Raw genomic sequence first — 26,161 nt, 5'->3', positions numbered from 1 at the left:
ATTTCGCATACCGAGACATGTTTTTTATTTCTTGTTGAACAAATCGCTAAACACCGGCGCAAGAAATTTGAAATCGTCTGATCTTAGATGTTGGGTGTCAACTTTAGGTTGATCTTCACCTATTTCCGTTTCCATCTTTTCCATTTCCTCCATTTCAGGAACAATTTCATCACTGAAACAATATTGATCACTGCTAGTTGTGAAAGTAAAAAAATCTTACCGGAATCATTGAATTTGCACGAAAAAATGAACCATTATGGTTTCGTATACTATAGCTCAGATTTCTTGAATAATTTACTAAATTTAAGTTTCTCGTAACGATTTGGGACACGTCAGTAATTGAATTTTTACTGGAACGGCATGCCGTCAAGAATTCTTATACCGGAACGGCGTTCCAGGCCTCTGGCTAACTTTCGTCACAAAGGTTTATGGGTTTTAGGGTCTGGATATAACACAACGCATAAAAAGCATTGATTTTGCGTTTTGGCACAACATAAAGCATAAGTGCAGCCAAACCCATGTGCTACTCGATTGTCATTGCTTGCTCTTTATTGCACATAAACTTTGTTTATAAGAAATGCCAATAAAAAATGAGCTTTCAAAAACACCAACAAAATGCAAAATGATCGAGATCAGTTGAACGTGATTGAAGCGAAGTCATACGAGTCCTATTGAGTTGAGGTCAAAACCATATTGAGTAACCAAGCCGATAAGCAACAACTTCGTACATTGAACAATATCCTGTTAACGACGCAGAACGAAGCAACCGATAAGCAATGCCCACTAACAGAACAGGAAGTGATAGCAATTTTAATGGACAGCTAATACGTAGAATGAGCTGCTTGTCACCACAGGCTATTGCTGCGTGCCACAACAGGAAAAACGGGAGTATTTGACTGAACCAAAGCGTATGTATCAGACTAATAACGAATATTACGACACAACTAGACGTTGTGAAACGGGTTGACATTATCACGCAAGATTGAAATAAATTCCACGTGATCCTAATGGCATCTAAGACAACAGCGTCCAACTGCTTTGCAATTAAGTCGTAATAGAGGGACGTACATATTTAGTCATATGACAGGACACCGAATACACGAGACTGTTCAAAACCAACACAACCTGTCTGACGTCAGTGGTACAAAAAGTACGCGGTGTGAAAAGTTGGCAGCTATTTTAAGACGGGTTGGTTAATGGCGGAGGGTGACAAGGTCTAAAATTTCGTGAGCAATTTCACATTATTTTTACATTGTTACGTGATTCAGTGAACCGTATTGCCGTAAGTGACGTTATATCCTGTGTCAGACGCTTTTTGAACCCTTTTTACACCAGGTTGTCTAGCTTGGGAGTTGGATGATTGTTCTACATTGCGGGGCATTCTTACAATGTTTTTCATTTCAACATCTATTTGACGTTTTAAAGGAAAACGTAATTTTAAAGGTTTTTTTTCAAATTTCACACAAAAGCAATTGAATTTGCAAATCACAAAACATATCTTGGAAATTTAATTTTTTGTGGTTCCATGTTTTCCTTTAAAGTGTTCCAAAATGTAGAAAAAGCAGAAAAATTATGAGCCAAAATTGACGCCTTTTAAAAAATTCTGGCTTCTTAAAAATCAACCCTTAGCTACACACTTTCCTAAATTCCAAAATGTATAATTACCCTCTGTATTTCTCTGCACTATCTTCAACGATCACTGGATTTTCTTTCAGCAGTAAGGTGGAAATAAACTGCTGACAGAGAGGTTTCATCGGCGGCAACACGTGGGTTGGTGTGTCGAGAATTAGTGACAATGCCTCCTGGAATACACACATTGTTGTTCATTGTTACGTAACAATATCAGTATGCAAACAATCACGCATTACGCTACACCCACCGAATTTAAAGAAAAATAGAATGGCAACTAGTCCATTTAGGGAAATTTTACTGTTACTCATATACTACAGTGCAAAAACAGTTATTTGCCTGCTTTGTTTTCGGTTCGATTGACAAGTTATTGGCACTCTCAATTTTCTGCTCAACCGATTTAGAGGAAGGCAGCACGTTCGACAGGTTGTCAATCTCGTTCTGTGACGTCACAATGCGGTTGTCGTGTTGAAGGGAAGATTTTTCGGCCGCAAAAGTGTGGACGGTCTTCAAAATAATGATGTCAGTGATTAAAAGAAGCTTATGTACACTTCCTTTCAAACGATAGATAGACCCCCACCTAGTCACATAATACACGAGGAAATAATATCCAAAATTTACATGGGACAGCCACACACGGAAAACGCGCCCAAAATCTCACCATTTTGTCCGAAATCATGTAAAGTTGTGAATTTCGGTCCCAGCCCAAATTTTTCGATAACCTTGGCACGAAACAGGCCGACACGGGACGAAATTCAAGGTCATAGGAAAACTTGGGGATATTTTCTTCAGGTGAAAACACGAAAACTGCAAAAAAACAAACAAAATGTTGAGTATGAAACGTTTTCTTACAAATAATTGTAAGTTTTTAATAGCGCGACTTGGGCAGAACATAGCGTATTTACAAAAAAATGCAGCGGTTTGGTGCTACAAAGGTTTGACGTCAACAAAGTTTGGTTTACGATAAAGTCCCCGTATTCTGTGCATTTTCCAAAAACAACCGAAGGCGCAAACCAAATTAGGCGTCTTACAACCTCCGATCAAAGATAAGCCGTGACTAAACGAGGTTATGTATTTTCCATGTACCAATAACATTGCATTGCAAGTCACAATAAAGTGTAATGGCCCAGCTTTCACCACAGCGGAAACGCATTGCAGTTTATCACGCGAAAGGACACGACGCGGGGTTACAACATCACCCGCGTTTATTCTCCGCGTCGAAACAAAAGGCTATGTTACGTCATAAAGGCAGAGGCGCTTTAAACAGTAGCAGCGGCGCCGGAAACACGCGGCTTCCTCATTCGTGATGTCACGCCCAGTGTGACGTCATACCCGAGGTGTCAACAAACCCAGCACTGATCACTACACAGTGATTGTGTATAGGTACTGAGAGTAGCAGTTTAGAAAAGAAAAGCGCTCTAAATTGAAAGAAAACAAGATGATTTGGATTATTTTTCTGACGATTTTGGGATTTACGCGAGGAGCAAATGTAACCAAAGGCAACATTTTGGGGGTGAGTTTTTTTAGACCATTTTCCTAAGCTTTACTGGCATTGCTGTACTTAAAACACCACTAAAAGTACAAACATAAATTGAAACTTTTGGTGGGACATTTTTCGTTTAGACGTACGCAAACATTTCGCTGTGTAAAAATATGTTTTTTTTTTGTGATATCTAAATATTATAAAGATGAACATTTTCCAACCATGCAGATTCAGGTAAGATTGTATTTGGGTTAAACTCCTAATAGGCGAAGGTTGATCAAAATACGTAAAACGGATATTCATACAACATAAAAAGGTTTACGGGTAACACTTTTTCAAACGAGAAGGTTTTCAAACGATCCTGTCCCGTAAGTTAATATTAAAAAACAAACTACCTTTTTCGACAATCTTGTCAAAAACAACAGATCTAATAAGCCAGTAGCAAAACCGAAAACGTGTTTTAATGCCGAAAAGAGTTTTTATCTGATAAGCAATGTGGAGCCAATAATATGAATTGTGTATAAGCTGCAGACAGATGGCCACTGTATCGACGGGGCCTGGCGGCACTATTGGTTGAGCTTTGCTTGGCCATAGTGTTTCCACCTTGTTTTCTCCGTAGGTTGCATCTAGTTTGGTGCCCAACGGATGACGGTGATTGTATAGTCACCACAAAGTGGAAGTCTTTGCTTGGCCGTTTGGCCAGCAAAGTCGTCTGATAGTCACACCAGCTGCACTGATGAGACCTTTTAGGTCGAAACAGTGTCTGTGGCCATCTGTCTGCAGCGCATACACAGAGTTTTTATCGATTCAAATTTCGACACCGGATTGTCAGAAATCATTTTGGTACATATTACGGCCTCGTCATTTAAATACGTTTCCGATTTTGACCAGAACAAAGACCTTGCGCCACGATATGGACACCATAGTGATAGCAGGAACACATAGAGCATGCGTAACACTACCGGATGTTGTTGTGCAGTGCTGACGCGTCATAATATCGAAACGGGAAAAGCCGTGAGATTTAAAAGATGCGGAAAATAACATTGCGTACATTAGATCAGAGGTTTAAAAATAATGTAGTTTAATATGCGATAAAGCAGGGCTAATGTTTGCGGTTTCCTTTCTGGTCATACTAAAGGAACGGCGCGGCGTTTTTATATTAAATACACCATTTATTGAATGAACATAAAATAGAGGTTGAAAGTTATGGAACCAAAAAAACACCCAACTATTCCAATTCCAAACCCACATCTGAGAATCCAATTAAATTGTTTGAAACAAGATGTTTCGGATTGGAGTCAAATTTTCCATTGTTTACAATAAACTAGCTGACTCCAATCCGAAACATCTTGTTTCAAACAATTCAATTCATACACTGGCGTCGCTGGCGATAACACGATGCCTAATCGAGGGCTAGATTCTGCCAAAACTAAGCAACCAGTCTGAGAATCCAAATAATTTATTTTGTTAATTTAAAAAAAATGTATACATTTATCTTGCCCAGGAACTCCAGGGTAGCTGGCAGACATGGTCCCCATGTACGGACAAGACGCGCTGTTTGTTTCAGAGAATACACAGCTGCACCCAGCAGCCCGATCCCGCACAAGCTTGCACGAATGCTGCGGGCGAGAGAACGGCTTGGAAAGAGGAACTGAAAGCTTGCGATTCCTGCTTAGGAGACTGGGTGGGGTTTACAGCCGTCGATGTGTTATTTTTGAGATTAAGTAGAAACTAAGATCGGTTTTGGCGATAGCGGTTAAATCAACATGTGATTTGAATAAAAGCGTTGGTGATTCAGTTTAGACTCCACCAGTGGGGTGACGATTTTCGTTCGAACACAACTTCCGTCGTAAAGATGAAAGAAACAATAGGTTCAAATATAGTGAAACCTTCATTTTTTGGCATGTATCGCCTTTAGCTTCTTGTCATTTTTGCACGTTTACCTTTAATTTTAAAGTGCGTTCAACTGAATAGGTAAATAAAGTCAGACAAATCCAAAGTAATGCATAGTTTTCTTCGTTTAAGATTCTATGGATATGTTTCCTTACAGCTGCCGAGGTCCACGTGGTCGAACTGCCGAGGTGTCGGGTGCATGGGAAGTTACGAAACGCGCGAGTTTTCATGTTCAAACTCGAACCGTCAACCGAACTGCGCGAAGACGGAGACGCGATATTGCGACGGTACAGGAGTGTGCGACGGAGCTTGGGCGTCGTGGGCCAATCTTTTCCCTTGTACGAAGACTTGCAATGTTGGACTTCTGGTAAAAACCGTTGTAACATTGCATGGCTTGTAATTATAACGCACTTTTTGGTGTGGTTAAGCGGCATTTTGATGCACGGTTTGGTTGAGACTAACGCGGAAACACATGTTTTCGTCACTGGAAAGTAAACAGTTTTGACCTAAACCTTTTTTGAGCTTAATGATCGTTAAAATTTGAAAATAACTTTCACGGTTAACATGTAACGAACAGAACAAAATATTGCCTAATTTTTTGGTAGCCTAATTTTGCCTAAAAAAAAAACTAGTTGCCTAATTTTGGTAGAATCTAGCTCTCGGTTAGGCATTGCCTTATTACCAGCGACACCAGTATATCGAAATAAGAAACAAATTTAAATAAAATAAAAAAGGGAAAATTGTGCATGTTAGGGGAACGGTAAAATAATACGGGGACAGATGGTCGAAAAACACTGGTTTAGACCAAGGAACCAGCAACGTAACAAAAGGGACGGAAACTGTAAACAAAAGCTGACTATGACATAAACACATAGGCTTGTATTAAAAACAACCGCAGTGTCATTCAACTGATTGTTGAAAAATAATGAAATTTGTATACACAGGCACGTAGTCGTGTTTGCAAGAAGGGAAACCGGAACAGCGGCAACTGCGCAGGCCAATTTACATCTGGGTTCATCGACAGAGTTACAGTGTTGTGCAACACACAATCTTGCAACACTGGTAAGTGCAGACAAAATTTTTCGCGTGGTTTTCAATGAAATAACTATTATTTGCGGTTCACGCTCCTAAACAAAGGCGAGATTTTGATGCTGTTTACAACTTTTATAAAGTGGAAAAGCTAAAAAATCAAAACAGCATTGGTTGCTGTCAGCTAATTACAGGCGAAAGTTTTCAATTTCTTAGCAACATTTTTTATCGGAAAGACTGAATAACCTATCCCACATATTTCGTTATACACCCGGCAACTGTGTTGAAATGCCAATGTCATTATATCAATGCTTTTTAGGTTATATTTTTCTGTGCCACAAAACCAATGCAACACACCGAAAAGAATATTTAACACACAAAAAACTGTTACGCAAACTACAAAAACTTCATGGCAATATTAACTTTGCCGTTTTTTTAGTTCCCACATGGGGCGGTTGGAGTCAATGCGACTGTACAAAGGCCTCAGGACAACAACAGCAACGACAGTGCACTGCTAACTGCCCACCGGGACAGCCCACGATCGAATACAGAAGTTGCGCGCAGTGCACAACTACAACCTTGGCACCAGTAACGACCACAACAAGTATAACCACTACTAAGAGTACAGCACAGCCTGCAACCACCACTGACGCACAAACAGGCACTGTAGACCTACAAGGGAACGTTGGCGGCCGGGGGATGGCCACAGCGGGGTCAAAGACAACCACATCAAGCAAAGTGCCTGAAAAGCGTATGCAGCCAACCACTGGCGACTCCAAGGATCGTATTATTATTATAGTCACTGCAACGGCAGTGGTGATCTTCCTGGTATTGATCATATGCGTGCTGGTGGGGCGAATACGGAAGAAGACCAAACCTCTACAAATACAAGTACAGCAACAGGCGCCTGCGCCCTTGGATGGCAACAACAGACGCACACTGCTGTTTGAACACACACCGGAGGGGGTGTACGAAGAAATGGGCCTCGTGACGACACGCTCAGGTTCCTGTCCGAACTTTAACCGGGCCCTACCGGCGACACCATCTCCAGGAAGACGCCCCCCAAAGCCACCAAGGCGAAATCGGCCGGTATCGCAGATTTCAACACATTCGTTTCCCGACATGCAACGGAGTCTGTCCGTGCAAGACTGCAATGTATCGGCGGCGTCGGTCGAATCGTCACCCACTGGGTCGTTCCGCGTTACGCAAATTTACTCGAATCCCCACAGTGGAAAGTATCTCAATCCCATGAACTGAGTTTTTTGCAGTATGGATGGAAGTGGGAAATGATCTGAATACGAACGATTGTGCGCGACGCGCCATAACGAGACGATTACGTAACGCTGGCTTTAAAATATACGAGCATGCTACCGATAATCGCGATCTAAAAGCCAATGCTTAAAGATCTATATTAGTGATTCCTGCACGATTCCGCACAGCAATTAAATCCATCGTTTTTTCAAAGCAGGACATTGCTCTAAGATTTTTTCATTATTTCAACTGTGATTAGCAGCTACACAATGAAACATTTGGTCGCTAAGTAAGAAAACAAATGCAGCAACCATCATGTAATTTCCATTCCTATGCGATTGGAAAACATTTAACTCGGTAACAATTACGCCCCAAACATCCCAAATAAAAATTTTTGTTTTCTCTTCAAAACGGCAGAAGTGTAATGCCTTGTCTGCGATGCTAGTAAGCCCATTTTCTCCTTTAGTTTTATTTTCCTTGACTGTTCCGTTTCAGTGTTCGTAGTCTGTTTGGTGCTGAGTACTTTTTGCGCACAGTTAGAAAATATTACGCTGAACGATGTTTTTTGTTGTTGTACATTTATCGAATGATACAAAACCTATGCGGCGTTTGAATTCTTCCCAGCGTTATGTTGTACTACGATATTTTCACGTCTTTGCAGCATCACCATGTTACTGTTTGCGTTCTTACCGAGTTTCTCGTAAACCCAATAAATTATTCCTTGCAGAAGTTCGTTGGCGGCCCAAGTTACAACGTAATAATAATAAGTGAGACAATATTACAGTTTTCTGCTATTTTTGACTGAGGAATTCTCGCCGGATGATATGCGAAACGTCGGTTTCAATAAACACTTTCGAAACTTAAGTGCCAGAAGAGCAATTCTCATTAAATACAATTTACGTTGTATTTTAGGAAAATCTAGAAAATTCAAAGGAATTTCAAAGGAAATTCAAAAATGGCAAACTAGTCAATCGTACGAAGGGCGCAACGTGTTTAAAACTGAGTAAATTTTAAGGCAGTCACAACCTAATACAGTAAATAAATAAATTGCAATATGCAAAACTTTGTACCAATAATCATTTGCAATACGCCGCCGCCAACTAGCGGCGACACCATTCGCAAGTCTACAACTAGAACTTTTTTTCGAACTGAGACAACGCTTTCACTGTATCGTAAATAGAAAAATGATAATCCTGATCTTAATTTAACCAGCCTCCTAACGTCAAAACAGCAGCAGTTACATACCAGAGTTGGACTTGGTGAACAAAGCCATGTTGCAGGAACACTTGTCAGCCACCAGCATGTCTCCATGTTTCACTTCGCTGCTCCAGGAGAGGGCGCCTGTGAGAATGTTCCAACACTGGAGGTCGGTAGAGAGGGCGACTAAATAGTGGGAAGACGATTTTCGACCAAACTCGACGGATCTAAAAAAGAGTCAAGTACACAGTAGTCAAGAATTGCACTCCGTCAAGTACAGCGGAAAGTATAGGTATATTCCATATATGTTTAAAGTGCAGCCTACGTGTAAAACCGATTTACTGCAAAAGGATCCAGTCCCATAAATTGCAAAAATCACTCTGTGTGTGTTCATTTGCAGTGATTGGTTAGAAAGAAATTCTAAGAGGCCATCACCAAATCCACAGTACAAACGCAAAATAATTTACCTCAAATTGAAATGATTTCAATCAACAGATACAATCCCTTACATAACACAAAACAATGCTTACGTTATATCTTCGTTCTGTGACGTAAGCAGCATAAGTTGTTCGGGCTTTTCAGGGTCACACAGCATGATAGACCCAGCGAATGACATTGCAAGCATGGAACCGTCTTCGGAAAATGAGGCGTCGTTACATGGCAGACCGCGGTATGTGACGCAGCTCTCACAAATCCACTCTGGAAGCCATGGTTACCAAGGTTACTCAACAACAAATTACACTTGAAAAACCTGCGGTCGCGCCTTGTATGATAAAAATTAAGTGTGGAAATTTATCGCACGAGAATTGATGATCCATTTGTTAAGGGCAATATATTTCTTGTTGCAAATTAACGTGCACTGAAAGACAAATATTTGCGAACGATGCACTGCTGGACAACTGACGGTGTAGAACCTATCTTTATTTTAATATAAGTTATTTACTTGCTGCCACGGTTGACGCGGCTTCCTGGAAAAAAATGTTTTTTGTCATCACACACATATACACTAATTGGACTTTAATGGCATTGATGCCCTTTAACCACATAATACACAATCTTTAAAATGTAAAGTACGCGTTTTTATTGGTTAGGAAACTTAATGTGATTAGCATGCCATGTAGTTTTGAAAACACACTTACTGAAGTCTTCATAACACCATATCTTGCACGTTCCGTCAACCGATGAACTGGCGCACAAGTTTCCAGACGGGTGAAACGACAGGGAAGTGACGACAGCGTCACCATGCGGCGATGACACAACGGTTTTCAAAGTCCATCTGTGACGGGATAATAACTTTTTTTTTAACTGTATGAGTTACATAAAACAAATGAGGCTTTAGCACAAGGCAGAAAGAAATTTTATTAATAAAATAACTTACTCTTGCTGTGGTTCATCATATTCCCAGAACTTTAACTTTTGGTCGCATTTTCGTTCGTTGTTAAACTCCAGGGTCACCATGCGGTGATCTGCAAAATAATTTATGTTGCCGGATCAACTATCAAGGAAGCAATTGTCTTGCACCTGTACACAAAAATGGTCATAGCTTACCATTAGTGACAGTACTGGAAAATGCAAGCTTCATGATTTTGGTTTGTGAAAGTGGTTTCTCAAGATCAGCAGATGAAATAAAGTTCTGACCAATAACGTCCAACTGCAATGATCAGTAAGATGTCAAAAGAATATATCTCCCTCAATGAAATAAGCACTAATCTATTAAATATTTTTCAAACAGACTCCTTATAATACTTAATCAGACAAACCATTCCAAAATAAAGCAACGTAAAATGTATTGGCATTAAATTTATAACTAACATTCTGGGCCACTGGGCCACATGAAAACATATATACCTACATTGTATAATTGTGTATCTGTGGTTGCTTGATAAAACAACAAATGACCAGGTTTTCCATTCGTAACGCATGCATCAAACCGTTCATCATACTGAAGTCCACATGGCAAATCTATCAGAAAATCACATTCTTCAGGGTATAATTTTCCTCCCTATACAACTGGTATAATTTAATGTTCATATGCAGTCACATACCACTGTTGGCTGCAGCAAATCCCTCAAACACTTGCTTGATTGTAAAATAACTGGATATAATTGTGATGGCTGAAAAAGAAGCGTATGTGTGTACACATAAATATTACCTTGATGTAATGCAATGTGATAAAGTTGTAACATATATGCTCCATTTGTTTATTCAATACCTATTAATATTTCAGATTAGTTTGTTATTTTATTAACAAAAAAATTTTTTGTGCAAAAATGCATCAAAACTAAGGGCTTCTCCTGCATTAAGAAAGCAGCCTTTTCACAGCCTCACACATGCCTTTTTGTGGAAAAATCAGGTTCAATGCAAAATATAACATGAAACAGATTCACTTACAGTTGTCTGAATGACAACATGCATACAAAGAATTGTCATCAGACACAGAAATCCGTGATATTGACGATCCGAGTCGTGGAAGGAAGTGTTTTTGGTCGGCACTCCACTGGACGAGAACACACTCGTGGCCGCCAGAGAGCAGGGATGAACCCCGTGGTGTAAAACATACAGTGAGGACTTCCAGGGAATGCCAATGCTGACTATTTATCACTGGTGTGTTTTCAAATATGTTGTACCTGCAAGTATACATGGTTTAGGGAATTATTTCTGTATCTGCGTAGTTACTACTTATATATACACACTGTTTAAGATAGTGACTGTTTTTAGACTTTTAATGCAAATAGTTTTTTACAGTGTTGCTAGTGCAAGCTTGTGATACATCATGTATCATACATACGTACGTTTTACTTTGTAATATTACAGTGTTTGACATTAAATGAATTGTTTGAACACAACCATTTAAAACACCTTTAATTTAGCAACAAAAAAAATCCACAATCTATGAATGAATTTGGAATGAAACTATGTTTTTCTGCTTACCAAATTCTAATCTCTCCATTGCGATGTCCAGTAGCAAGTATTGACTCTGACTTTTGGCAAGTTATACAAGATATTGTTGAGTCTTTTCCTGTGCTAACTTTTAAAACTGTCCTAGAAATAATAAGCACACCAAATAAAACACAACAAGTACAAGACAGTTAGCACAATTGTACAACAACATGTATATTATATAATAATCAATGATTAATATGACTTTTTTGCACATTATATATATATAATTTGGGTGATCCTGAGCCAGTAGCACTATCGGATACCAAGCAGTCATTTGGCCATAGTGCACTCCACGGTGGTTCGCCTCTATTGTTTGTTAACCAACGGATCGACATCAACCGAAAAGTACCATAAAGTAGAAATCTGTGGCCTGCTAGTGTAAAAGCTAGCCCAGTGCCACAGTCAACAGCTGCACTGATGAGACCTTACAGGTCGAAACAGTGTGTAGACCTATCTGCAGATCTCAAACATTTATATCTTTTGCAATGTATGTGCACCCTTGACAAAATTGATCAATTGCCATTTTATCAGGAAATACCTTTTGCACTTCTTTTTTGAATTTAAATTCCTGTATACAACAACTTTATGTTGGAAAGCAACCACCATGTAGTGTTGGGAAAATGCACACTTGTTGTTCATGTTTTCAGGCAGTTCTTTTGCAAGAATCTGATCAACAGCGTCCTCCTCACCCAAAGAACCTTTTTCCAAAGCAAATTTTCGCAGTTCATATCCATTTTCTATACGAAATATAGGAAGGAGGTCTGCAATAAGATCAAATTGAAAACAAAAATGAAGATCATTGCATACCCTGCTTTTGCACAACGAAACCCAGATCTGGATATATGTTATTGCAAAATAATTTATTTAAAGGTTGATGGAGTGAAAATGTTGAAAGCAGAATGCCATCTTCATAATCCCATACATTGACATTGCCATCAAGGGAACTAGACAGCACCTGAATTGAGAAAAAATATGTCTTTTTGTTTCAGAAATATGGTGTATGTTTTCTCAAAAATGAAAAGAATTTTTGAATTTAACAACATGTTTAGAGACCAGGTTGGAAAGTTTGTGAAGCAAAGATTTTTTTAAGTGACTGTTGCACGGACAATGCATGAACCACTGAATATATTAGCTAATCATGGATAACATTCCCAGATTGAAATGTGGTAATTTATGCCTTTTTGGCGACTGGTAATTGGATGAACAATGCCTGGATTATCAGAACATTTTTGTATGTTTGAGCATCGTTTTTTTCATTTTTGAAACTTTATCAGCAATCCTGACAAAAAATATCAATTAATGCATTAATACACGAAAAACATTAGTTTGTCCGTGTAATTAACATTCATCGAAAAGAATCCATCTGCAAATATTACAAACTTTCCAATCTGGAACATAACATATATGAAAAGATTTTAAGCAATTTAGCAAACCTGGAGCTTAATTTTGGGATGGTGTTGTATGCTGGTAACTTCCAAATTGTGGCCACACAACCTTCTGTAGCAGTAACCGGTGGAAATTGAAAAAACCTTGATGATATTGCCACAAGGACACAGCAAATATCTAAAAAGTATTTTGTTATTAAAGCAGATGTCCACTTTGTTACAAAAGATCCTTTCTGTTTACTTTGAATCAAGACTGAAAAGTGGTTCGTGTCGCACAATACTCGATCCACCAGTTTCTATCGTCACCATCTTGCCTTCATTAATTTGCTTCATAGTTCAAGAGCCGTATTCAACACTTCTATCTTACTAAATTCGCGTTCCTGTTCTTATTGTTACAACCGCCCACATGGGTACAAATTTTGGGACTTTTTTCGTGTGAGATTTTTATTTCCACACAAACAAAGCAATTTTATGTTTTATGGACTGTTCTTTCTCTCCATAAACTAAATTGAAAAATCTAGAAAAGAAATAGATGACATTTTTGGGAATTTTGCTTCAAAAAAGTGTATAATTATATTTAATACCAGACATGAGGTACATTTTGTTGTTTTTCTATGTGATACGTTAATTGTGAAATTTCTTGGTCACGCATGGTTGCATCACGTGTTTGTGAATCGTTTGTGTTTACATCACTTACAATCTTGCATTATTGGTATTTGTTCCTTTGGACAACAATGTCGGAGATTCAAGTAAAGTTTTTTACAAAGCAGAAACAGTAAGATTTTTTATTTGACTTTCTCTTAGCGGTTCCTATTTACATTAACTGGTTAAACCTACAGTGCTTTTGTATATTTTTATACATGTGACATGTGACCTTTACAAATATGTGGTTTACTTGCTGACAGGTATGAAATCCCTGAAACACCGTTTTCTGTTTTGGGCTCTGTTGCTGGAAGTGACCTCTGTGATTTGATCAACAAACTTCTGCTTGAGAAGGTAAAAAACGACTTTAATAAATCAATCTTGAATGTATTTTGTTATTATAGTTACTATCATAATGATCTAATCTTGTTTTTATGCACCACTTGCCATAACAGCAGCTCTTCCTATTCAGCCTCCACTTTTAGAAATTTTGGCATGTCAGATGTCTTTGTGGTTGAATTCAATGTGGCCTGAACAAAATTTCCTTAAACCACCTAAACAAGCTTATTTAATCAACTACCGACAAATGTGGTTGCAAAAATATTACACTGGCAAATGTTAAACTTGATGTGTTTGTGAAAGATTGTTGTGTCACAAAAAATACTGTTTGCAATATGTTATTTTAATAATTTCATTCACAATGCAGTTGTTGTAATTGTTGTTCTGTAACATTGTTTACAACCTGTGCCACCACTACCATTGGCTAGAAAATTTAGATAGTGATCCCCAAGCACAAAAACAACCCACAGGTTGAAAACCACTGCTCCAAACCATAATGTATATGTACACTTACAAGCAGATACAAAAACATGCCAAAAAGTCTAGAAGCACATAAAAATGGGTGTCACTTACAAAGTATTGCAAACCATCAAAACAATTATACGCTGCTTTTGTTTGGCATTAGCACTTTGTGGGAGTATGTTAAGCATTACCCAAAATAGTCATCAAAATGATCCAGTTCTGTCTTCAACACAGTTAAGTTCTGTCATTTAAAGTGTAAATGTGGAGGCTGAATGGTTTCACCGAAATGGACATTACAGTCATGCCTGTGCATGAATGCAGAGTTATTTACAAATTATTTCAAAGTGAAATTAACCATATTTTTTACAGGATAATGAGGATGGGAAGAAAATCTTTGACTTTGTTGTGGATGGGGAGTTTCTCAGATCAACGTTATTGCAACACATTGAAGATAAAGGCTTATCAGTGGTATGTGTCTTTAAGAGCGTACCATTAAATGTCTACAGGGTAAAGACACTGCACTTCCTTTAGGAATCTGTTCTTTCCATTGAGTATTTTGAAGCAAAACAAACTCCCGAATTAAAATCGACATTAACTGAAAATGATTGGATCAGTGGAATTGAGATCAACGACCAGTATATACTTACAGGTAACAAACAACAATTATTTTTTTAAAGGTAGTGCTATTTAAAATTAACAATCAATCAAAGAACTCTTAAAACATGCACGGGAATCTCCCGACAGTCTTATGGTAACAAAGACTTGGTATCGGATTTCTCAACAAGTTATCTAAGAGCAAACCTAAATCCATTGTCTTTCAGTTGTTTTAGAAATATATATATCTACAACAACTGAAAGACAAGGGACTTAGGTCTATTCGATCATTCTATTTGTTTTAGTATGTTGAAAAATATGGTAATATTTACTAATAAAACATAAACCTTACATATGATCATTTGATGAAAACCATATCTTTCAATGGTGATTTTGCATAGGCAACAAAAAAGCAACAATAAACCTGGTTAAGATTTTTTTAGTAAATGAAACCATAAACGTAACACATTGTTTCAGGGACATATGACTGCAGTGTGAACATATGGTGTAGAAATTCCTCAACCAAATTAGCAAGTGGTCTTTCACATTCCGAACCACTGAAGTCTGTGGCGTTGATTCCTTCATTTGATGGTAAGCATTTTGTGCTTTTATACATATATATATGTTGTACTTGGTAAATATGCTTGTATAGATACTGAAGATATTAGGTTGGCTACCGCCTCGCAGGACCAGAAAATTATCCTATGGGGATTTAATCCTAAAAAAGGAACATTAAAGCCTAAGTTTACTTGCAAGGGACATTCCCAGAGTGTGGAATGCCTTGCTGTTAACAAAAAGCTACAACAGGTAAAGTACAGTTACATAAAATTATTGTTTTGCTATTATGCTACCATTATGTGCAGACTGCGCAAGTGAATTATTGTATGCTTTTTGCTTCTTTCCAGTTTGCCTCTGGCTCATGGGATACCACTGTAAAGTTGTGGTCTTCTTCATTTGTGCCAGAAAAAGGAGGAATGGAAGAAGAGCAATTTACTTCAGCCAGTAAAAAGAAAAAGGTTAAGTTGGAACAAACAGGATTGAACAGGGTGCGTTGATAGCTTAGTTTTGCTGATAAAAATGCTAAAATTTCTTTAAAAAGATGAAGGCTGCTGCATAACAGCCGAAATGTTGAAAAACGTCAAAAATAAAATTTGCCTAAAGAGCAGTATTCAGCAACAAAATATGCCTGGCAGCGTCAGTAACAATTTATCTTCTCCATTCAGTTTATTCAATACATTTTACATTTTTGAAATAAGGCAAAAAACCCTTGCTTTTGTTGTCTGTTGCTGCAGTGTAAGGTAAAAAAAATTACACCAGTTTTAATCATTTTCCCTAGGTTCCGCAAATGACCGTTTCAGGCCACACAGAAGCAGTGACTGGTTTAGTGTGGATGGAGGGAAACCACCTGTGCAGCGCCTCATGGGATCATACCTTGAGGTTATGGGATATGTCGGAGGGCAAAGAAACCTCACACATGGTAATTTCTAGTAAACAGTTTATTTGTTGACTCAATGATGTCTTACATTGTTCGATGCCTTTGCCACTATAGCTTCTGTAAATATATATATACATTAGTAGCTGAGTAAAGCCTTTTTAAATCAATCTGTTAGACAGCTCTTTGAAAGATGTTTTTACATCCACAAAATACACACATTTGATTTATTGTTCATATCTTATGATGTCATAACCTACAGTTAACATTTTTTAATTTTTGTGTGTGCTGTTTATTCCTTTAAAACACAAAAAAACATATATTCACAGATTTGTCAAAATAAGTTGCAATGAATTTATCTTATATTTTGTTTAAACTATGAGTTGAATCAAATTAGAAATGTAAAAAATAGGTTTATAGTGGTATTTTTTTCACTTACTGTAGGACTTAAAATGTAGCAGATTTAACAAATGTTTATCAGGGTTAAAAATCTTTTAAATCTTAGCCTGTGAGAGTAGCAACATCTATTTTTTTGTCATTTCTTAATGTGTCAGCGTGGAAGCAAAGCAATATTATCTGTGGATTATTCTGACCTCAACCACACCCTGGTAACTGGAAATACAGATAGACATGTTAGACTCTGGGATCCAAGAAGTTCAGGTACGTACACTGTGCAGTAATTGGAAATTTATGGAGAAAAAAAATGTTTTTGTTAGTTTGATTCATGAAGTTAATATTCTTTACATTTTACACTGAAAACTGCTTGGGGCTGTAGTCTATGCTTTGCAACATAAACATTATACTTGTGTAAGTTGATGCATTGGACCTGTTTGCTACGTAAAGTGCAATGCAATGGTTTTGCGTTTAATTTGCAGTATCAATGTAAAGTTAGTAAATAACAAAGTGTGTTCATTGTTTTAGGTTCTGTTGTTAAATCCAATTTAACGTCGCACCATGGTTGGGTAACATGTGTAAAATGGTGCAAAACCAATTCTAACCTCATCGTCTCTGGATCACTGGACAACCTCGTTAAAATGTGGGATGTGAGAAGGTGGGAAAACCTGTCGTTAAAAGTTTTCTTGGCGTTGTTGCAATTCCTTGTATTGGGTGTTAAATGTGTGGTCTGAACCAATACTGTTGTTAGTATTATATTATCACACTGTGCTGTGCGGGTATTAAATTCTTTAATTTGTTTTTTTAGCACCAAAACTCCTTTGTTTGACCTCACTGCCCACACTGATAAAGTGATGTGTGCTGATTGGTATGAATCAGAGGTGAGTTATATCATCTGCTGTTAGTTCCTTACACTTTAACCTTATTCTAAAATCGCAGACAATCGCAACTGGAGGCGCTGACAACAAAGTTTTCCTATTTTCTGCCCGTGATGGATCCTTGAAGCAAACCTTGGCGTGAAAGAAGGTGCTTTTGTAAATAAGCATGATGTTTGCATAAAACCGCTTTCAGTTGGACTGGCTATAAAACGTTTTATAAAATTTTTTTCAAGTGTCAGAATCGATGTATTTATAATATGGCATGAAAAATAAAATTCAAAAATCAAATCGTTCAACAGCAAATAAATAAACGATTAAAAAAAAAACCCATATCCAATCTTAATGTAGTCGAACCGAATTAGTCAAGAAGCTTTATATTGGCAGATGTATCCAGGTAATGGGTCGTAGCATGGCGTTTTGTGCCTTATGGATGCCAGTGCAGTGACGACGAGTGACACGCAATTGCCTGTACCACCTGCTAACCAGGTGGCATTCATAGGCGAGCCGTCAGAGTATTTGAATCCGTCGACTTGGCTCTTTCGATAGCCGTCAATCCAGTACTGACCAGCGGACACGACACTACTGATAGCTTTCTGCGAAAAATTTTTGTCGAAAATAAATACCTGTCGTGGTGACAAAGTCTGATTATTTTGTAGCAGTTGCAGCAAGTTTATAAATGTTAACCAAATACAACGAAGTGAAGCAATGGTTTTCGGTTGGAAGATAAGATCGTTCAAGCGCAATTACGATGCGTACAGCCCTGAGGGACAAAAACATGAATATAAAAAACGCAACCTCGATGTATTGATGACGAAACGATGCGAGCCTCGACCCGGACTTTGCTGCCCAGCATCCAACCATGCTTTCGGTGCTCTCAGCATTCCTTGTCAACTTAACGATGAAAAAGCACAAGTTGTTTGACCTTATATGGCCCACGTTGCACCCTGTATAAAGTTGTTAATTTATTTTCAATGGAAAATTAACTCTCTCTTTAATGCAAAACCTGTGCTAACCTTCAATGTTACAAATCAAGTCCACGGTTAAGTTTGCTGCGTTTTAATTTAATGTACTGTAGGTTTAATGAACGCTTGTATTATTGGAATCACCCGATGGCTTCATGGCCATCATAAGTTATTATGATTTGAAACAAATTGTTTGTTCTGACCTGCTGTTGATGTGTTATGACCTGTTGGTGGTACAGTTGTTGATGCACTTGTTGGGTTTGGGGCATCCCATTGTTTGTACAAGCTTAGCATAATAACCCTTTGGCCATCCTGCAACAACATAAAAAACAATGAGCTCTCAATACCCAACTAAGATACCTCGTGCGCAAGGTTTTTTGGTTTTGATTCATTGTGAATTAGGCCTGCAATGCAGAAAAACTTAACACAACAACAAGAGAACCGAAACCGATGCTGTATTTATAGAAACAACCAAGCTATTATTTATTGCAGGAAATGTGAGTCATATTGGGTAAATAATCTGTATGCTTTGAAAAGGAAAGCCAAAGCTAGGATGCTGTTAATCATATTCTTAGTAAACGTTTCAAACTCATACTGGGTTCATCATCAGTACTCCACTTATTTTGCACCCTTATCTGTATGCCTTGAGCGAAAATGCAAAAAACAGGGTTGTCCAAAGTATCAAAATGTTGCAAATTCCGGGTCATAAATGTGTAAATCCCCACTCTTTTCAAATTTGGAACGGATTTATACGCTCTCTGACAAAATACTGTACCTGCGTTGCTAGAATTTGTTGGCGTAATTTCTGGACTTCTGTTGCGCGACTTGTGATGTTTTGCAAATTTGCCTCAAAGGTTTCATGTTGCGTCGCGATACTGCGTTGCTGAATGACTAAAACGTTAAACAAAGGAATGCGTGAGTGGGATAAAGTAAAATAACGGAAATATGACGAAAATCCTCACCAAGATAAACCACAAAGCACAGCAGGGCGACGAAGGCTGTAGTCAGACCCACAAGGTACATTTTTATGCACAGCGGAACTTTTCTGTTTCGACCTCCTGTTGTTTTTCCACCTGAAAACAAAAGGATGATTCCCAGTTTTAAATTCGCTTCAAAGTAAAATACACAGCATCCCGCTGGATAAAATTCATCGTTAGTTGCCGTGGTGATTTGGGCTATTGAAGTTACAATACCGGTTGGTGACTTTTCGCTCTTTTCCGGGTTCGTCTCGCTTCTGTTTGTTGACTGCAACATCTGCCTCGTTTCAATGTGAGGTGGAATGTCATACATCCGTCTGTCCGCGTGCAAGTCTGCCAACAGCAGAAACATAATTAGTGTTCATTTGTTCGGACGGCAAAAAGTGCATAAAAATAGTGTGGGCTATAGGCCTATATATAAATAACAATACACATGACCATCTTATCTCCACCATTTGGCAGTCTCTTTGTCCTTTAGCATAAATTTTTACAGAAAACCTGTTGTTAGTGTTTCTGTGTTGAGGTTGTTATGGGGGTTTTTATTACGAATATAAATTTTAATCAGAAACAAAATTGGAAACTTTTTATGATTTTACAATATTGTCTGCTCCTGAGCACCCTACAGTCATCGCAAAAACACTGAAGTCGCATAACTCTCCTATAATTTTTCCAAAGGGCCATCATCACCTTTGTCAGACACACACCTGGTGTTGCAACATAACGCGATTCCATTTCACTTTCATCTCGACTCCATTCTGAATCGCCCATGCTGAATCTGCAGTCGGAAGCCATAATAGATACAAGTACAGACTTTGATAGTAGCCGCGCCCTCCCTATACTGGATTGCACTGTTTACGTTCTGAGGGCTATCCGCGGTGCTTCGTTGTAACCTCTTAGCCCACCAGCTTCCGGCGTGGTGCTCTGACGTGTTGCATTTCCTGTTACTGGCGCGCTATGATGAGATTATGATGTAACAGATAAAGCATTGTTATCAGTCCCGCGTTCCAACAGTCTCTGGATCTAAATTTTTGCATAACTTCTGAATGAAATAGATTTTAGGTTTCACCGATTTTGACTGACAAAACAGAATTGCGTCATTACCATCATGCCCCATTGTACTTGCTGTAGAAGTTTTATTTGCACACACTTTATCACAATAGGCCCAGAAACTACTCAATTCAAAAGATTTGCAAACTCTTTTTAGCCTGACCTAGATGTTTCGACCAATATACGTTCGAAACTTACATTTTTTGTTTTTTCTGTCGCACAAATCCGTTTCCCATCGAACCTCAGCCTGAACCTCTTTCCTGACAATTTTTCTGTCCTTTCAATCCCCATACACGTCTAACCTTCACGCCATGCAACTAATTTCACACCGGATTACAATGCAAACAATCGGGTTAATATTTGGGAATGGGTTAATGAAGACGGACAACATACACAAATGACAGCAGTCGAGGATGTTGATTACATACAGTCACGTGATGCTCAATGAAATATAAGACTGAGGCTCTTTAAACTCTGTCCAACTCTTTAGATGGCTGGTGGTGGAGGAGGCGGAAGCTGAATCCTTTGCCGGATGCTGGAACAAGGATCTGTTGACAGGTACAATTCGCTGAAGGTCCAAGTCGTTTTGAAGCAGTTTCTGTTTTCAGCTGGGGCGAAGTGGTGGAGTTGGCGGACAGATATCTCCGGGTCTGGGTTATTGGGCCCCACTAAGGGACGGTAGAAGCTGGCCAGTGATCCAACCTCGTCGGAGGTCAATACCCGTTGCCAGAAGTTGAAGGCAGAAAAACCGCCCTTTACGTAACCTGTACAGGAAATTAAATACCGTTGGTTTTTAATTTCTCACAGATATTCCCGTGTAATTTAAGTAACCATGAACATCCTATTAGGATTTTGAAATTTAGCTTCTTGCACTGACAGAGGAGGTTATGGACGTTTGTACTGTAAGGGTTACTTTCGTAAGAAAACACTATTAACTCCCAAAAAAAGGTTTGTGTTTTTGTAATGTGCTTGATTGACACAAAAGTAAAAAATGGACCTAATAAAGATCGAACAGCGGTTTATTCGAAACTTTCATTTTTATTTCAGGCCTGCTGTTGTGTGTCATCGTCAAACACGCAAGGCCTGATCAAAGAGGGTCTCAACTGCTTACCTCGTTTGAATGCATTTCCATAATCACTAGCTCCAATGGTTAACTTCGCGTTGGTCGGGATGTTAACCGGTCTCCTCAGCGCGTATTTCGACGAATATCCGACCTTTGTACCATCGATGTACACCTTTGCCCCAACTCCCCAGTCCCATGTCAGTACGACGTGGTTCCATTGGTTCAACGGAAGTTGGCTGAACGAATAAAAAGTGTTTTGTTTACTAAAATCCAGCTACAGAGATCTGAGAGAGTTCCCAAGCACGTTTACAACCGTTCCCGGACATCGGGATTGCTTACAACGCGACAAAACTATAATTTAAAACTTGTTGATTTGTCAGAAAATATTAACATCGAGCGACGAGTAATCTTTCACAATTACAGTCCAATGGCCCAGTAAAGAACTGACTGGCGGCACATTGTGAAATAGTGTTGTGGAAACAAATTGCAAATACAACTAAACATAATAGTTGTCTTACGAGGGCGTTATTCTCTGTACGCGATACAAAATAACTCCGTGATTCATCACAAATCGGAATTCGTTCTTCCTGCAAATACAGCAAATATTTTAATTTTTATTAATCTGTTGTTCTGGCAAAATTAAACGTAACAATTATCAACCGATAACAAAAATTTACCGACAATCTACATATGCACCACGAAGCAAACAACCTCCGGTAGATTTGTGCATATATTTTTGCGTATGATATTTGATTATGATTTTGCAGGCCCTTTGATATTGATGCATGGTTCCCCTAATGAACAAATAATTTTGGAACATAACGCACGGCCTTTATAAATCTTAAAGCTATATAAATCAAAACTTCAAGGCATAGCAGTTACATGGGCTACACTGTTTGTCTTAAAAAATTATTTTTGCTTAGTAGCAAAAATAAAACTGAAATTAACAAGGTTGACCCTGTAAAGCTTAAGTCTATTTCAAAGACTATTTCAATTATTAATGACACTGCGGTGAGGCAATGTGATTAGTAAATCAAAACTGGATCAAAAAACCAAAGGCCCCTGGCAGGCTGTCGATCGCACACCGTATCAATAATAATGTATTAAAATCCCAACACAGCGATCTTTAGACAGCTCAGATCGATTTAGTATTCGAAACAGACGGACTTACCACCACACTTTCTCGAATTTGAAAACGGTTTTCGTCTTTTTTCCATAGCTTACTAAGACCATCGGCACATTGTTAGACAGTTCAGAAAGCCTCACTAAAAAGGACACGGTAAAACCGTTGCTTTCGTTGATGCCTCGGTCGAAGGTGGGATTGGAACAAGTAAAGAAGTTATTGTTGTTGTTGGAGTATCTTGGGTCTTGGTTGATGATCGATCCTAAAAGCAGGCAGACAAAACAAATTAGTTTGCCGCCACCGTAGTCAAGGTTGCCATAGGCCTGGAGATTGTGTGAATTATTTCAAACATATTGGAGATTTTGGACCATTATTACATCAGTACGATGACCTCCTTTCAGAGACACCCAACGATAATTTGGCTTAAAACGTTGTCCACAGTGATCCACACAACTAAAATGAATGCAAGTTCGTTCAGATAAAAAAAACGTAAAGATTTCTTCGAAGTAACCTTTTCTTTATCAGACACTGCTCTTAAAAACTGGCACCCATGACTGTAGTACATTTTGAGAAAGATCGTGTACTCGTAAATTCTATCGAAGAGCTGGTGGCTTGCTTCGTTAAAAGGTTAGCTACCAACCTGGAATGCTCACAGATCTTGAGACGCCAGACCAACTTCTCTTGAGCGTGCAATTCCTCCTCGATGTATATCCCGCACCTCTCGGTAGCTTGTACCAAAGTCCGTCAGACACAGCTGCGACAAATAAAGCGAAAATGTAGGTTGTATGCATGAAAAAAACAAAAAGAGCCCTTAATTTGACAGGCAAAAACACCGATCACATTAAAATCGATTTACCGAATGGGAGCCTGTAATTTGCCGACAAAAAGGCACCTAGAAAAAAATCTCAGTTCGATTTGTTCTTTTTTTGTACTCTATGAGAAGCTTAGCGGCGGGGTTCGATTTGGCCAAATCGATGTAATGAGCCCAGGATCGGCCGTGCCCAAAACCTTTGTCAAAACTAACTGCAGCAACTCACCAGGGCAGGGGAATCCTTCTCTTGCGCACGGTCTCGTCTCGCGTACAACTTCGCCAGTCGGACATTGAGAATAATCAAGCGTCTCGTTATTATTGGGGTCAATGCAGTATTTCACACGAACGGAGAGCTCGGAGTCGCAGAAACCCTTGCACACCGACCAAGGACCCCAGTCGCTGATGCGAGGACCTGTTGTTTATGGTTAAAAAAAGGGAAATTTGAACTGAAATGCGAAGGGTCAAATACCGTTCAAGCAAAACTGCTTGAACACTGCTCACTGCCACTCAACGCCACCACGTGGTTAGCATGCCGGTGCCAATGTTGTTGGTGTTGGTGTCATGCGTGAGAATGAAGACTTTGTTTGATGATGCAAATACGGTACTACTGGTTAAGTACACGACGCTACTTTTATTCAAAATGAAGACCAACGGGGAAAATGTAATAAAAAGCATTGGAGATTTTAAAAAAAGACCATACTACACAAGAAACAACGAAGTTTGTCTCTATAGCAGCGATACAACAGAAAAAAGTCGTTCAGAATCGTTCCAGTAATTGCAAAACCTGAAAGGAAAATAGCAATGCAGTGGTGGCAATTGCAATACAAAGGATTCACTTCGACAAGGAACGTGTGTGTAATACTCAAGGCATAGAACAACTACATTACAATCTCCGAGCTAAAAACATTGAAAGTTGGGCAGGCAAGGCACGATATATACTGTGCACACTTCAGCTACACTGCTTTTTTAACCATACAAAAATACATATTGCAAACGAGACGTTCTATACTGCATTTTACACATGCGTTTGCAGTGGAAAATAGCAGACAATTACACACGAAGCTACTGAATATCTCTTACATATGAAGCGGTTTCTCTTCAGAGAACTGGTTTCGCAACGGAAGTCACGGAATTGTGAACTCCAATAGGCGGACAGTGTGTTAATGGGATGAGGTGTTATGGGGTTAATGTCGATGATGGCCGTTGGGTTGTGTGGTATCAGTGACGCCCGGTAACCTACGCAATGTGATGACTGCACAAAGGTCAGGGCAGAGCGAATGGAAGTAACTTGTGGTAAAATCGTATTGTTTACAAAGCCGATGTTCGAGGTAAAAAACAAATTATAAAACATACATTTTAACCATAGAAAATATAAGGCAAGCGGGATTGAATGCGCAGCCAGCAATCCCGGCGTACGTGAGGCGTGAGACAACGCGAGTTGCAACAGAAATAATATACAAATGCAGTACGAAAAAATACAAAGTAAATGGTAACGATGAACAGAATGACGTGGTGATCAGAACTAATGAATAAAGTGGCTTCGAATTGCAAATGTTAGGTTTAGGTATCTACGTATTTATATGGTGTGGTTGCATTAAAAACTGTGGCATTTGTTTGTAAAAAAAAAACAGGTAGTGGATACACAGCCTTATTGTGGTGCCTCGAAGTGCCACAGAAACTAGAAAGTGACGCACACTCTTTGTGTAATAAAAGCGTTTTAGGGACACCTCATAAAAGCCCATGCGCATTAAAAACAATCCAACCAACTCCTCGCCTCGGAAAAAGTTGAACTTTTTCGTGCCGAGGACTTTCGTGCAAAGTTAAAAAACGCAAAACACATTCATCTATTTATGTTGTACATTGTTTGCTCTTTCCAAGCGCAGGTTTATACTTTTAAAAAATTTAAAACATGTCCCGTTTGTTGAAGGTTGTGTGACATCACAATGTGCATGACGTCATCAAGTTAATTGGGATCATAAAAACAGAGCCCCCTCAGAAAAAAAATATTGCAATTGCGGTTAATAATTAGGCATAAATAACACCCAAGCATTTAAAATACACCTCCCCATAAACAATGCGGTGGTAACGCGGAAAACATCGTAAACGGGGGTGCGTCAATGTTGCGGTGGTTAGTGTAACGTGATGAGCGCGAGCAGGGTGCACAGAAAACAGACAAACCACACCACCGGCCGTTTGGCACTTCCTCCGCCACTGTTACCTGGACATCCGACACATTCAGAGCCGCACAGGGTGCATGCGTCCGACGCCGCAAATTGAGGAACTTCTAGAAGCTTCGAAACCTGGCGATCTGTGACGTAAAGGTCATGCGTCACACGGTTGATTGGATTATACGTAGTAATATCTTTTAGCATAAGAGTTTCAATGTAAAGTCAAAAGTCGTTTGAAGGAAATTTGTAGTCGAGGGAACAAATTCCACCACGATCTAATGACGTCAGATTGCAGATACGTCATTGCATGAATTGTGATTATACGTGGGATGATAACAGCAAATAGCAAATAGTAAATATTTTTAGGAACATAACTCACTTTTTTGTAAACCTTTACGACAAACAACACAGCCCATACAGGTGCGAATGATTACAGAAACAATCGAAACGTCTTCCAATT

At 38.9% G+C, this 26,161-nt stretch overlaps 5 protein-coding genes across 15 annotated transcripts in view; 2 read left to right on the top strand and 3 right to left on the bottom strand.

The window, feature by feature from the left end:
* Nucleotides 1-15: 15 nt before the first annotated feature.
* Nucleotides 16-13,213, bottom strand: LOC145901383 (WD repeat-containing protein 75-like). Its single transcript, XM_082989049.1, has 17 exons — nt 13,052-13,213; nt 12,859-12,988; nt 12,233-12,380; nt 11,964-12,162; nt 11,414-11,524; nt 10,874-11,109; nt 10,528-10,596; nt 10,335-10,444; nt 10,031-10,133; nt 9,861-9,948; nt 9,622-9,758; nt 9,013-9,181; nt 8,531-8,709; nt 2,291-2,436; nt 1,969-2,136; nt 1,666-1,802; nt 16-172 (listed from the first exon to the last, which is right to left on the bottom strand). The coding sequence occupies exons 1-17, from the start codon at nt 13,141-13,143 to the stop codon at nt 25-27; spliced, it is 2,370 nt and encodes a 789-aa protein (XP_082845175.1). The 5' UTR covers nt 13,144-13,213; the 3' UTR covers nt 16-24.
* On the top strand, nt 3,006-7,926 carry LOC145901394 (uncharacterized). The gene is made up of 5 exons (XM_082989058.1): nt 3,006-3,142; nt 4,617-4,796; nt 5,163-5,372; nt 5,950-6,067; nt 6,474-7,926. The coding sequence occupies exons 1-5, from the start codon at nt 3,068-3,070 to the stop codon at nt 7,289-7,291; spliced, it is 1,401 nt and encodes a 466-aa protein (XP_082845184.1). The 5' UTR covers nt 3,006-3,067; the 3' UTR covers nt 7,292-7,926.
* Nucleotides 13,214-13,481: 268 nt separating the features above from the next.
* LOC145902267 (ribosome biogenesis protein wdr12-like) lies at nt 13,482-18,071 on the top strand. Of its 2 annotated transcripts, none has more exons than XM_082990173.1 (13): nt 13,482-13,585; nt 13,716-13,806; nt 14,623-14,721; nt 14,785-14,902; nt 15,325-15,438; nt 15,500-15,654; nt 15,753-15,893; nt 16,184-16,324; nt 16,834-16,939; nt 17,201-17,330; nt 17,481-17,553; nt 17,612-17,698; nt 17,935-18,071. In XM_082990173.1, the coding sequence occupies exons 1-12, from the start codon at nt 13,545-13,547 to the stop codon at nt 17,690-17,692; spliced, it is 1,290 nt and encodes a 429-aa protein (XP_082846299.1). In that variant the 5' UTR covers nt 13,482-13,544; the 3' UTR covers nt 17,693-17,698; nt 17,935-18,071. The 2 variants fall into 2 exon arrangements, with proteins under 2 accessions (XP_082846299.1, XP_082846308.1); XM_082990182.1 differs by having other exon boundaries at nt 17,612-17,706; nt 17,935-18,028.
* LOC145902280 (uncharacterized) lies at nt 17,799-20,340 on the bottom strand. The gene is made up of 7 exons (XM_082990194.1): nt 20,194-20,340; nt 19,706-19,822; nt 19,475-19,585; nt 19,288-19,403; nt 18,716-18,824; nt 18,346-18,494; nt 17,799-18,143 (listed from the first exon to the last, which is right to left on the bottom strand). Exons 1-7 carry the CDS (start codon nt 20,279-20,281, stop codon nt 17,913-17,915), a joined length of 921 nt encoding a protein of 306 aa, XP_082846320.1. The 5' UTR covers nt 20,282-20,340; the 3' UTR covers nt 17,799-17,912.
* Nucleotides 20,341-20,849: 509 nt separating this feature from the next.
* Nucleotides 20,850-26,161, bottom strand: part of LOC145917866 (CD109 antigen-like) — a 28,509-nt gene continuing 23,197 nt past the window's right edge. For all 10 annotated transcript variants that reach the window (XM_083003168.1, XM_083003170.1, XM_083003167.1 and 7 more), the window contains exons 30-36: nt 25,752-25,841; nt 23,760-23,945; nt 23,363-23,476; nt 22,771-22,984; nt 22,118-22,186; nt 21,648-21,835; nt 20,850-21,300 (exon numbers count right to left, since the gene is read on the bottom strand). In XM_083003168.1, the coding sequence (XP_082859294.1) occupies nt 21,023-21,300; nt 21,648-21,835; nt 22,118-22,186; nt 22,771-22,984; nt 23,363-23,476; nt 23,760-23,945; nt 25,752-25,841 (1,139 nt within the window). In that variant the 3' untranslated portion in view covers nt 20,850-21,022. The remainder of the gene's footprint in view (nt 21,301-21,647; nt 21,836-22,117; nt 22,187-22,770; nt 22,985-23,362; nt 23,477-23,759; nt 23,946-25,751; nt 25,842-26,161) is intronic.

Source organism: Ascidia mentula, chromosome 1, assembly GCF_947561715.1.
Source record: "Ascidia mentula chromosome 1, kaAscMent1.1, whole genome shotgun sequence".
NCBI classification, from domain to species: domain Eukaryota; kingdom Metazoa; phylum Chordata; class Ascidiacea; order Phlebobranchia; family Ascidiidae; genus Ascidia; species Ascidia mentula.
The sequence above is the reverse complement of the archived record's forward strand: the minus strand, read 5'-3'. Positions and strand labels throughout refer to the sequence as shown.